This window comes from Camelus dromedarius, chromosome 4 (assembly GCF_036321535.1).
Source record: "Camelus dromedarius isolate mCamDro1 chromosome 4, mCamDro1.pat, whole genome shotgun sequence".
NCBI lineage: Eukaryota > Metazoa > Chordata > Mammalia > Artiodactyla > Camelidae > Camelus > Camelus dromedarius.
Window position 1 is genome coordinate 75,509,929 of NC_087439.1, and position 13,795 is coordinate 75,523,723.

The 13,795-nt window shown below is 38.2% G+C and overlaps 1 protein-coding gene across 2 annotated transcripts in view; it reads left to right on the forward strand.

Annotated features, from left to right (window-relative positions):
* DNAH7 (dynein axonemal heavy chain 7) overlaps positions 1 to 13,795 on the forward strand; it is a 220,400-nt gene that overhangs the window by 113,784 nt on the left and 92,821 nt on the right. For both annotated transcript variants that reach the window (XM_064485137.1, XM_010979732.3), the window contains exons 36-41: positions 1,337 to 1,534; positions 2,418 to 2,573; positions 3,311 to 3,479; positions 4,613 to 4,739; positions 5,943 to 6,162; positions 11,831 to 12,703. In XM_064485137.1, the coding sequence (XP_064341207.1) occupies positions 1,337 to 1,534; positions 2,418 to 2,573; positions 3,311 to 3,479; positions 4,613 to 4,739; positions 5,943 to 6,162; positions 11,831 to 12,703 (1,743 nt within the window). The remainder of the gene's footprint in view (positions 1 to 1,336; positions 1,535 to 2,417; positions 2,574 to 3,310; positions 3,480 to 4,612; positions 4,740 to 5,942; positions 6,163 to 11,830; positions 12,704 to 13,795) is intronic.

The following is a 13,795-nucleotide window of genomic DNA, read 5'->3' on the forward strand; positions in this document are numbered from 1 at the left end:
TTTTGTTTCCCAGTGTCTCAGTGAAATAGGAAACATAGATTTATTTTTCAAATTTTACCAGTGAGGAAATTGAGGCTCAGAGATATTTTGTGATTTTTCCCAGGATCACACAATCTCTACATGACTGTCCATCCCAGGTTTTCTGATTCTTAATTTTCTCTTCCCCATATGGTGGCAAATATCTATGTTAGAAAAGATTATCAAGAATATCAAAAAGGCATTATTCCTTCATCAGTTTTAGAAAGTTCTAGAAATTTCTTTGCAATACTATTTTTAGACTGATGTGAATTCAGCCACAAAAAATTCTCTACTATATGAACAGCAGTGCCAGAGAATGCAAAAATGAATAAAGCACAGTGTGGCCCTCAGTGAATTCCTAAACTCTTCATAGGGTGTCATGTGTACTCTAGGGCAGGAGCACCATGTGTCAAGGCCCAGGGGCCTGGGCCATGTTGGGAACCAGTGGGCCTATCAGGGGGGCTGGGTTGTGGGACACATGTAGTTGTGAAGAAAGGATGGGTCTGAATTCCAGTGTGCTTCGAGTGACCAGGAGCTTGAATTTGATTTTGTAGGAATTGGGAGGGTAGTGGTATTTTTCTAAGGAGACAGAGTAGTTCATGTGATTTTTTTGAAATTTTTTGTTATAAACACTGTCACAGCAGGTTAAAATTTTAGTTCCCACGCTGGTTGGATGCAAAGATACACTGTCATATTAATTCATAATAATAATCTAATGTTAAGAAATCTTGTCTGTTCTAGATATCTGTTGTACAACAACACCAATGTAGTTAACTCTACTGAACTGTACACTTAAAAATGGTTGAAGGTAAATTTTAGGTGTTTTTTTTAACCATAATTAAAGAGAAATCTTGCCTGAAATGATAAGCTAATATTATAAATTATTAAAGAGTCAAACAATATGCAGCTGATGTTCTATGGTAGAAAATTTTTTATATTGTTTACCATTCAGTGAATAAGATCCTTTACTCTTTAACACGTTTATTAGACCACTTTTCTCAATGTCATTAAAGAATCTAACATTTGGCTGAAATAACTGATCTTTGGGTTGACATAATCAGTGGTTCCAGAGCATCAAGTGTATCACAGCATTGCCATTTCATTTTTATTCACATAAAAGCCTAATTTCTCCTTAATTTAACATAAAATTTAACTTTAAAAAATCAGAGTGAAGAGTTATAGGGGGTGAAAACGAATGTGTAAATACCAGGGGCTGTTGGTCTTGGTCTTGCATCTATTTCACAATGGCACGGAGGACAGAGCTTTTACAAGTATTGTACAGCGTAACATTCACTATTTGGTTATGTATCATACACAGGGAATAGGAAAGTGGGAACCATGGATAAAGAAATTGGCAGAAGCTCCTCCAATTCCTAAGGATATGATGTTTAATGAAATCATTGTACCAACTCTGGACACAGTTCGATACTCTGCACTAATGGAATTGCTGACCACGCATCAAAAGCCTTCAATATTTGTAGGACCAACGGGAACTGGAAAGAGTGTTTACATTATTGTAAGTATGGTAGATATCTACATATTAAAATGTGCCTAGTAGTCCTAAGAATATTTCTTTAATTACCTGAAATGGTAGGCAATATTTTAGAAATACTCAAATATTTCAATGCTGGAGCCACAGAGAATTTTTGAGCAATTGCCTATTCATTTTTTGAAAATTTATTAAAGATATGATGCTACTTTATATCACTAAATTATTTTCCCTTTTAAAAGATATTTTAGTAAAAATCACTTGTTTGGGATGAAGAATTTCATCTCTCTTGTAAAGGGTGTTTTAGTTAATTATACTTGATGTTTAATTTTCTAAATGGTTTAATGTATAAACGATTAGCATGTCATAATAAGACTGATTTTCCTTAATGATTTCTGTAATTATATCCATTGTGTGTTAGTTAAGAAAATGCTAGCTGCTGTAACAGATGTGTCCCAAATCTCAAAAGCTTTACAAAGCCTATGTTCCCTTGTGTTTAGGGGGTCATACTGATCAAAGGACAGTTCTTGCCTCTAGCTTTAGATTTCTGATAGCAGAAAGCTGGCTGGAACTAATAGTAAGTAGCCCCTCCAGCCTCTGGTGTGGCAAGTAAGTGTAAATTTCCCCAGGGTCAGGGGGATACCTCTGAGTCCCTGTGACTTCATGATAAGAATGAATGTGTACTCTGCATATTGGTTTTGGAAATCAGAGAAGCCACACGCACAGGGCTTGGACAAACAGACACACTCTATTGACATGGTAACTGTTATTTCTGTTGGTTCCATCTCTTTTCACATTATGACCCTCTAAGATTAAATTCGAGTGTGTCAGCAGGGATGCTTAGTGGTTATTTTGAAATGTCAAAGCAGAATTGCAACTATGCCTCATTTTATTATTTCCTGTTATACAGAATTTTCTTTTAAATCAACTCAATAAAGATATCTACAAGCCTCTGCTGATTAACTTCTCAGCACAAACTACAGCAGCTCAAACTCAGAATATTATCATGTCAAAACTGGACAAAAGAAGAAAGGGAGTTTTTGGTCCTCCTTTGGGCAAGAGAATGGTAATTGCTCTCTGTTTCTATACATAACAGTGCATCACTGGTCCTGTTCGTGTGCACTGTTACATTCAGAACAAGGATAACCAGGTTATTCTGGGGCTTTGACATCTTTTGTACAGTTTTTTTAATCACAGTTTTTGCAGAAGTTTTCCTAAAAGTATATTCATATTTGTATGTGTATCAGACAACTTGACATTAAAAACAAGCAGTTGCCCTTTGAATTAAAGTAGAATATTCATCTGGGAAATTATCTACCTTCCTAATTTGCTCATTAACATTTTTACTCAGAAGAGTCTTTGCTGCTTGCTCTCTAGGCCCTTAAACAGCACAGCTATCAATTAACTGATCTGTGTTCCTCTGCCAAGAATACCCTTCTCCACCTCGCTCTCATCACTCAGAGGTTACAATCATTTTAAAATCACACCTTTCTCATTTTAATGTCTTGAAGTTGTACAAGGGGAAAAGAGAAGGCATATTGAGAAATAAATTGTATGAGAGGATAAATAGATTCTAAACTCTTAACTTTTAAAGGTTGGTGATAAGATTGTTTCCCTGTTTCTCGGAAACACGGATGCTAAGGGGTATTGTTCTTGATCTCAGAAGAACCCGTCACTTCTCACATACGTACACACTCTACAAGAAGACGATCAGATTCTTTGCCTGAGCATTGTTCACATGGCAGGACAGCACTATGTTAAGGTGTTAATATTTCCTAATACCTCTTCTCCCTTCCTTCTCAGGTTGTCTTTGTAGATGATGTCAACATGCCTGCTCGGGAGGTGTATGGGGCTCAGCCTCCCATCGAGTTACTTAGGCAGTGGTTAGATCACTGGAATTGGTACGACCTAAAAGATTGTTCTATGATTAAACTAGTGGACATTCAAATCATGTGTGCTATGGGACCTCCAGGTACCTTTTCTCAGTTTGTGATTATTAAGATTGAAAATTACTCTGGTTATATATAAAGAGATAGCTGGAGAAAGAAAGAAATCCAGTTGGCCAACTTGAGTTACAATGTGTGTATATCTTCTATGTGTGTGCGTTGTGACCTAACGAGTGACCACAGTGTTAACCCTGCAGAGTGGGTTGCCTTGCTTGGGGTCATCCTCCCCAAACCAATCAGCTCTTCCAAGTCCTTTCTCTCCTACCTTCTGGGACTTTGCTCCCCATTCCTTGTCCCTGCATTCTGAGACCCCAGGTCCCCTGAGATCCCAGAACCCCTGGGGGAAAAAACAGAACAGGAACCTACATAGTTTTAAGCAAAATATATATAGTTAAGATATTATGCACTTTTAAATTCACTTCTTTACCAAAGATTTTGTGATAGAATCCTGCTAAAAAGCAAATGCATTTTGTCTGTACAGATAAAGATGATAATATCCATCAATTTTGTAAAATATGTTACATTATAAGTCAGTTATTAAAATCTCATATTTGAAAATGTTATCATTATTTTGTGAGAATGAGATAATCCCCAAATTTTTAAAAACGCCAGCAGCCAGTGAAGTGGCCATGTGAACCATATAGATTAATCTTAGGAGAAATTATTTAAAGGTGTAAGGGAAGAATTGGGCTTTATGCCAAGGTCATGAAATTCAGTCACACGGAAAGGACCCTAAAGTTTGGTCAGTCAGGATCGTGAGAGTTATGTTAATAGTGCGTACAATATTATATTAATACTGTAAAATGGTTAGTCTTAATATTGCTTTGTAATGAGAATGTTTTACAGTTTACTGCTTTGGGCTATGAGTCATGGAGAAGGCAGCCAATGGCTCTTTCTGGTCAAATTCCCTATGGTAAATAGACCTAAAGAAGACTATATCTAATCAGCTGAACTCATTCAGATCGTTCAACTAGAAAACAACACCTTGAGTTTAAGGAGAAAACTGTTTTGAGGTCAAGGTTATCCAAACAACCGATTACACTTCTCTGTGTGCAGTGAATTTGTGCATCTTTCAAGTTGCTTTGTGCTGTAAAGTGTAGAGAAAATACTCTGGTATATACTAGTAACATTGTTAAGCGTTATACTTTTTAATATTTAGGTGGTGGTCGAAATCCAGTAACTCCTCGATACATGCGACATTTCAATATTATAACAATCAATGAGTTTAGTGATAAATCCATGTTTACGATCTTCTCTAGAATCTTAACCTGGCATTTAAAAATCTGGTAAGTAGTTGAAGGTGTGTTTGTTTTTTCACTAGGGGAGTATAAAATCTTTGGGGAACCTGTAGTGCTTCTCAAACTTTTCCACGAAAGCATCCCTAGACAAGGAAAAAGTTAACAGGCAACTTTGCTCCCCTCTTTTGCTCCCAGCTCCAAGAACACAAAGGGGCCACAGTATCTTTCTCTTTTTCCTTTGTCTAAAGTCTTGGATTTTAACCTAAAAATCCATACAGAGTTTGCATTCTGCTATGTATATGTCCACGTTAGAATTATCGATATTTTGAATTTTTGCTATATAGTGCAGGTAATGCTGGAAAGATTACCAGGTTTATCCTGAGGTTTTGATACCCTCTAGTAAAACTCTTGAGTTCCCCAGGGGTGTCCATGTCCTGGTTTGAGTGTAGCCTTGGCACCTGTACCCCAGGGAGACGTTGCTCCTGAGCTCTGGATGCTCAGTGCTTCTCCACAAGATGCTTGCAGGCTGGGGAGCCAAGTGGACCTGGGCAGTGGAGGTATTGGCTCCCTGATGTCCATTCGCAGGAAATTGTCATTTCTTGCCTTATCCAGTGATGACGCAGGTGGACAGCTGGCTCCTCGTCAAGCCGGAAGTGAAATATAGCCAATTTTTCCAAATGGACATTCTTTCCCCATGTTCTTTCTACCCTAGTAATTCCTTTTGCCCTTTTTTTTTTTTTTAAATCCTGTCTCACTATTTATTTTAATTTCTTTTTAACTCTCCTTTTTCTGTTTCTCCTTTCCTTAATTTTTTCTGTATTTTTATTTTCTTTCTTCCCTTTCTCTGAAAATACCCATTTCACCAGTATTCTTCAGGGATTCGATCTATCTGCAGCTAAGAATGCCAGGGAGTGAAGGAAGCTAGGAGGCATCGTCTAGTGGTTACTGGATTTGAGTTACATAATATAGGCTCTTCAGCTGTCCATTTATTTAAGTAGTTTTAAGTCCATTAAACTGGTCCTTCTTACTCATGGAGTTCCTTTGAACACAAGATATAATATTGAACAGAAAGTAGCTTTTAAAGGAGTAAAAATGTTATTAGTACAACAAGAAATGGTAATTTTGTGAACGAAGTCCATCGATTTAATCATAAGGAAAAATTCATGCTAGTCATACTAAATATCACTTATGTATCCTAATTCTATATTTGATGACGTTTTTCCTTCTTTTTATGTAAAACAATTTTTTCAGTTATAGATTTCCAGAGGATTTTCTAGATTTGACTGCCCAAATTGTAAACGGCACAATGACTCTGTATAAGGAAGCAATGAAGAATCTCTTGCCAACTCCAGCTAAATCTCACTACCTGTTCAACCTCCGAGATTTCTCCCGTGTCATTCAGGGTGTGTGTTTGTCAAGACCAGAAACGGCAGAAACCAAAGAAGTGATTAAACGTCTTTGGGTTCATGAGGTAAATCTCTGTGTTACTGAAATATCGTTATGCAAGAAACAAAGATTTTTACCATGCCAACAATTGGGTAAAAAGAAATATTCAGCAATTTATATTGTTGAAATGCATCCCACTACTTGGCATTATGAAGACCAATGTTCAAGATAATTTCTAAAAATATTTTACACTAATATATTTTATGATGTTTAAGATGCTCTATCCCTCATTTTCAGGAATTTCTGTTGATGTATAGCATATTTCAAAGTAGGTATCTTTTGAGGGGGGTCTCTTAAGTGACTTAGTTGGTTTGACTTCAAATAATTTTTGAGATGGAACACTTTTGTTTTTATAAGAAGTGAATGTATTTAATTACATGTCAAAAGAATGTATTAATTGCATGTCAAAAGAACTGCAAAGCAAACTATATTTGAGAGCATAGAAACTATAGAAAAATATATTTAGTTTCTCTTTGGGAAGAGGTATGTGAATAAACATTTTCATGTAAAAACTTGAGGAGATAAGGACAGGAGAGAGAGGAATAGAGAATAGAAAAAAATAATGCATCAAAGATAATAGTTCAAACGTGACTGAGAGACCAAGGCAAAAAAAAAAAAAACAAAAAAACTGTTCAGTATTTTTTAAATAGGCGAAGTATATGGGAAAGTGGAAGGGAAACTGTTCTCTTTTTAATATATAAATCACATAGTTATTTTAATTTTAATAATGTACTTAAGAATCTAGAAAATGGAAATGTGCTGCTCTATTAAAACCATGTGTCACAGACATAAATTTCAAAAAGGCTTTCAAAAGTTCCATTTCATAGGCCTTTTAGATCTACACTTCAAATTCCTAAATCCTCACATGTTCAAATATATGCCCAAGTAAAGGTCCATTCCACTTGGAAATTCTGGCCACAGCAAGGTCCCTAAAAGTGATTCTTTGGAGAAGGATGATCTGCAGATTTGTACTGTGCCCACTGTAGGTCGCTTAATTGCTTGAGTGGGTTGCATATTCTGGGACATGGACACAGGCTGTAAGTCTGGTAGGTCACATGGGTAATGGAAATGTGCTGAAAGGTGGAAAGAGAGTTGAGAGGGGAAGATGTGATTGACTTCACTGAAGGAGCCCATTGCCTAAGACGGTGTCTTGTCATGGGCCAGATCTAACTCTAGGAAGCATCCAGCAGCCTCCGCCTCAGGAACTTTGCCCCTGATACTCCTTCTACGCAGGACACTCTTCTCCCATTACCCACAAGGCTTACCCACTTACCTCAAGATCTCAGCTCAAATATCCCCTTCCCATCAAGGCTGGCCTGGAACAACCCCTACCCCACAGCAAAGCTCTTTATCCCTTATCTTGCTTTATTCTTCATGACACTGGGTATCACTTGACCCCATCTACATTTTTGCTCACTTACTGTCTTGATTGGAACAGAAGCTTTATGAGATCAGCAACTTTATTTATTCACTGCTTTCCCCAGTGCCTGACACACGACAGGCATTCAGTAAAGGTTGAGTGAGGACACCAAGGGAGGAAAGAAGGCATCTGACTACACATAACATGCTTCCTCACTTGGGGTTATACTGCCTTGCCTTCCTCCAGTCATGAGAGCCATTCCTGTTCCCCATTGTATGTTTGTGGTATGTTACTTTTGAGCTTTTTTCAGATCTTGTCCTGACTCTGATGTCAGATTATTGAGTTTTGACAGTGGCTGTTGAATTCTTGGGGCATATAATAATTAGGTTCATAATATAATAACTTGTCATTTTTAGTGACTGCTTTATATTCAGATAACATCATGAGTTTAAGTCCTCAGCCCAAAACCTTGAAGTAGCGCCTTACTTTGTGGTGATGAATTTAGAATAAAAGTCCAGTGGTCCATAAGACCTTGGATGCGGACTTCTTCCCTGGTTCCTTTCAGGCTGCCTCCTGCTCTTACCTTCATTCACCCCTCAACAGCATAGGCTGCCTGGCTTTTCTCTGCCTGGAATGCGCTTCCCCCAGATACTGCTCCTCCGGGCCAGCTCCCCTACTGCCCTTGATCCAGTCTCTGCTTCTCCGTCAGGCACACTGACCACCCTAATTAATACTGCAGCCTCACATGCTGCTAGCAGTTCCAGTCTTTCTTAACTTGCTCTATTTTTCTTCTTTCCATAGCATTTCCATAGCATTTATCAACTTCTAACATGCCTTGTCATTCATTCATTATGTTTGTTGCCCATCTCTCTTAGATAGCATACAGGCTCCACGAGGGCAGAGATTTCTTTTTTTCTCCCTTACTGATTTATCCACAGGGCTGAGCCCAGTGCTAGGCACACTGCCCTCAACATGTCAAAAAATATAAAGTGATGGAGTTTAACACTCTAACTTGTACTTTATTTCTGTTTACTGAAAAAGATTTCCCTACTTTAGGTGTCTTTTCCCTCTCTAGACACTTTTACCAGACTAGAACACCTAATACAATTTCACTAAATGATTTTCCAGATATAAAACTGTTTTGCATTCCCTTTGGCTTCTCCATTGCTCTCAAATGTCAATGTCCCTAACAACTGGTTTGCTTGTTGAATATAGATATTCAGCACATCCCAAAAAATAATAGATAAATTGGGTTTCATCAAAGTTAAAATTTTTCATGCTTCAAAAGACACCATCTGGAAAGTGAAAAGACAGCTCCTAGAATGGAAGAAAACACTTGAAAAATTGTATCTGATGAGTGTCTAATATCCAGAATACATGAAGAAATATTACAACTCAGTAGTAAACAACAAAGAACCTAATTTAATCATGGAGAAGGGATTTGAATAGACATTTCTCCAAAGATGATACACATTTAGCCAATAAGCACATGAAACAGATGTTTAACATCATTAGTAATTAGGGAAATACAAATCAAAACCACAATGAAGTATCACACTCAATAAGACGGCTGTAATTAAAAAAAAATGGATAATAACATCGTCTGTGGGAATGTAATATGGTGCAACTGCTTTGGAAACAGTTTGGTAGATCCTCAAATGTTAAACATAGAGTTACCATTTGACCCAGCAATTCCACTCCTAGGTGTGTACCCAAGAGAATTGAAAACACGTGTGCACACAAAAACTTGTATATGAGTGTTAAAAGAATTATTCCTAATAGCCAAAAAGTGGTAACAAATCAAATATAGATTAGCTGAGGAAAAGACGAGCAAAATGTTTGCTCATACAAATGAATACACACCATGAAATTCTTTTCAGCCGTGGAAAGAAATACTGATACACGGTACAGCATATATGATCCTAGAAAACATTATGCCAAGTGAAAGAAGCCAGACACAAAAGGCCACATATTATATATTTCCATTTATTTGAAATGTCCAGAATAAGCAAATCCATAGTGACGGAAAGCAGATTAGTGGTTGCCCGGGGCTGTGGGGATGTGGGGCGGGGATATTAAGGAGTGACTGCTAATGGATACAGGGTTGCTTTTTGGAGTGATGAAAACGATCTAGAATTAGATGACGGTGATGGTTGCACAACTTTGTGAATATTTGAAAAAAAAACATTGAATTGTATGCTTTAAAAGTGTGAATTTTATGAAATGTGAGTTATGTATCAATTAATCTCTAATCAAGACTTTGAGGTAAATAAATTCAAAGCACAAATGCAACGTGCCAGAAATTACCTCCCCTGCAATGATTTAGATTTATGATGGAAAATTTTACATGACAACTTTTTAAAAATGTAAGGGGTGGCAATAGAATAATAGTCCCCTGTGGGGGAGGGAGGAGGGCAGGTGGCCACAGAAGTGAGAGCTGAGGTATTGAGAATGTTCTATGTCTTGGTCTGGGTGGTGGGCACATGGGTGTATAAATGTGTGAAATTTTTTGGAGGTGTACACTTAAGATTTTTGTATGTTATGTAGGGAAATTTTTTGAAAAGGGAAAAAAAGTATCTTCCCAGTCACCATCCTCAAAACGTCTAAGTCAGAAGGTTCAGAGTGAGGCCCCAAAAATCTGCATTTTAGCACATACCACAGATGATTTGATGCAGGTGTGTTGACAATCTCTGGGAAACCCTGTTTTAGGTCCTTGCTAAATTGCAGCTAGATGATATATGCTTGATTCTCACTGATGCCCAATATATGAGGTTGGCTTAATTTAGTTTCCTTTTCTCAACAGAAGGAGGAGGTCTTCAGTAACTCAGTCTGAGGAAGTGACTATTGGCATGTGTTGGGAAACTCAACTGTCCCATAGAGAAATAGCTTCTGAACTGGTTGGAGTATGTGGGAGGTTTCAATCATACAATTTACCTGTGTAGCCACTGCTGTTAGAAAAAGGGATGACACTAATATGTCATCAACTTGACAACAGTGAAACACTAAAATCATTATTCTTGAACACAATTAGGCTGATTCCAAGGCAGTTTGTAATACATACATTTCTCAGTTCTGTAGTGTTTTCACATTTGTTGACATTTTATGTTTTGCTGTATCTATGAGGTTTGTAAGGCAGGTAGTTCTACTTCCACTTTATAAGTGCAGAAGCTGATGTAGACAAGTTTGAGTCATTTCCTCAAAAGATCAGAAAAGATGCTGACAAAACAAAAAAGGTGCTTTGCATATATGTGCATGAGTCTGCTAGTGCTGCCGTAACAAAATACCAGGGACTGAGTGGCTTTAACAACAGAAATTTATTTTCTCATAGCTCTGGAGGCCAAAGGTACAAAATCATGGTGCCATCAGGGTGGGTTTCTGGCGAGGGCTCTCTTCCTGCCTTGCAGGTGGCCGCCTTCTCACTGTGTCCTCACGTGGCCTTTCCTCTGTGTGTCTGTGGGGAGAGAGCGGGAGCTCTGGTGGCTCTTCCTTTTCTTATAAATACACCAGTCCTATAGGATTTGGGCCCCGCCCATTTGACCTTATTTAATCTTCATTATCTTCTTAATGAACCTCTCTCCAAATACACTCTCTGGGGGTTAAGGCTTCAACATATGAATATTGAGGTAGAGGGGACACAGTTCAGCCCGAAACAGTCTATAATCAAGGGACATTCATACCACTTTGAGGAAATAGTTATTTTATGTAGCAAGCCTGATTAATTTTTTGCAGTCCCATGACATTTGCATATAAGCAGAGATTTATTTTAGTAGTTTACCCTCTGCAACACTTATAACAAAAATAAATGTCCAAAACAAACTTACACTCCATTAGGACATTCCCTCTTTTTCTAGATATTGTACGTTTGTTTTTAAAAAGATCTATTGATTTGCCAATCATCTTCAAAATGTTATCTGGCTTGGAAAAGGAAGAGATCACTTCAAGGGAGTTGCAGAACCTCAGATACCAGTTCCAAGCTCTTTTATCTATATCTGGGTGACCAGCAAATGCAGTCACTTACCTTATCTAGTCTTTTTTCCTTTCTCTAGTCCTTAGGGCTCTTTGCTTCTCTATAATCTACTTCAGTCCCCCCGATTTACCTTTATTTATTGGTAACAGTGTAACTAAGAATTATTCCAAATATATATTACCAAAATTAATATTTAAAATAAATATTATATAATGAGCCAGTCCATGGTGGTTTGGGTATGCTTTTAGTAAAACCCATAGAAATTTCTGGAGAGTACTTTTTATGTTACCTGAGATTCGCACAGAGGTAAAACTAAAAAACAATAGATGAATCAGTTCTCAAAGCTGCTTTTTAATTATTATACAGGTCCTTAGAGTGTATTATGATCGCCTTCTGGATAATGCAGACAGAAGTTGGCTTATCAACTACATTCAAGAAATCTTGAAAAAATACATGGATGAAAATTTTCATGAGCTTTTTCGAAGTTTGGATTTTGACAATGACGGGGTGGTGGAAGAAGATGATTTACGCAGCTTGATGTTCTGTGATTTCCACGATCCCAAGAGAGAGGATACCAACTACAGAGAAGTTGCAGACGTGGATGCTCTTCGGGTGATAGTGGAAGCTCACCTGGAAGAATACAACAACATGAGCAAAAAAACCATGAACCTGGTCTTGTTCCGATTTGCCATAGAACACATCAGCAGAATTTCCAGGATCCTGAAGCAGCCTCGCAGCCACGCTCTTTTGGTTGGTGTTGGAGGGAGTGGGAGGCAGTCGGTCACCAGATTAGCTGCCCACATGGCTGATTTTTCAGTTTTCCAGGTTGAAATCTCCAAGGGCTATGGTAACTCTGAGTGGCATGAGGATTTAAAAGCGATCTTAAGGAAATGTGCTGAAGGGGAGATGCAGGGTGTCTTCCTGTTTACAGACACTCAGATTAAAAAGGAGTCATTTCTAGAAGATGTCAACAATCTACTAAATGCCGGGGAGGTTCCAAATCTCTTTGCATTGGATGAGAAGCAGGAGATATGTGATAAGATGCGTCAATTGGATCGCCAACGGGATAAGACCAAACAGACAGATGGAAGCCCCATAGCTCTCTTCAACATGTTCATTGATCGCTGCCGCAACCAGCTGCACGTTGTCCTCGCCATGAGTCCCATTGGAGATGCGTTTCGGATCCGCCTTAGAAAGTTCCCTGCTCTTGTTAACTGCTGTACCATTGACTGGTTTCAGGTACTGTCATGTAAATTTTAGATAGACTTCTAGAAATGTTGAATCTCCATCATTGGCATGACTTATTTTATAGACACTCCCCCAAAATTGTAGTTTAGCAGAATTTTCTGATCAATAATAATGTATTTGATGAAATTACAATTCAAGAAATCATTATAATAGAAAAACATTTTATTACTAGGGTATATGGTCATTGACATCAATTTATTGTAGAAAGTTTTAGGATAAAGTTGTGTATCAGATTCTTGACAAGGAACAGAGAGGACTGTTCCAGAAGGTACAGGCAGGTTTAAAGGAACTGAACAGAGAGGTGGGGCGGTCAGGAAGTGGTGGATGGTAGCAGGAAGGTGTCACTGCAGCTGGATATAAAAGGACATAGGGAGGAGGAAGTGCTATTGGAACTTGGAACTGTAGGAGTAAGATTGCCTAAGTAAGATTGCCTAAGTAAGAGAAGGAACCTGAAACCTAGAACTCAGCTTCTGCTAGAAAGGAAGAGGGCTGGCAAAGCTTCTACCTCCTTTTTTCTTCTGCCTTCTAGCTTCTTTCCATTGGCCAAACCCAACAGGAAGTCGAAAGAAACCCTAGTGACCACTTTTTTTTTAGTCAACTTCGGGGCTACGAGTCACAGAGCAGAGCAGACAAGGGCATGGGGTAGGAAATATGTGAGCTGTAGCAGAGATCCTCTGAGTGCGATCTAATACATAAGATTTTTTGACTTTGTGGAATTTACATGGCCCCCTTTTTCCTCCATTTCCTGCTAAGATTAATTATTTTATGTAAAACATGTTATAGCAGTTCTTATTCTGAAAAGTGGAGATGAAGAGGAAAATGAAATAGACAAGGCTTCTGCTCTCCTCAAGTTTACTTACCTACTTACAAATTTGTGAAAAATAATTCCTTCATGCAGGGTAGCATACAGAGAGTAAAAGGCTTTCAGAATAGGGGAACTTTAAGAGGAAACATGCAAGACAAAAAGTGCCAGTACTGAGAGGGTCTGGTCAGAGGGCAGTTAGTGAAGGCAAGGAGCTACCTAGAAGGAATGAATGGGGTGAGAGAAAATCAGGGTGACAAGGGCAGAGTGACTTGGGGGGG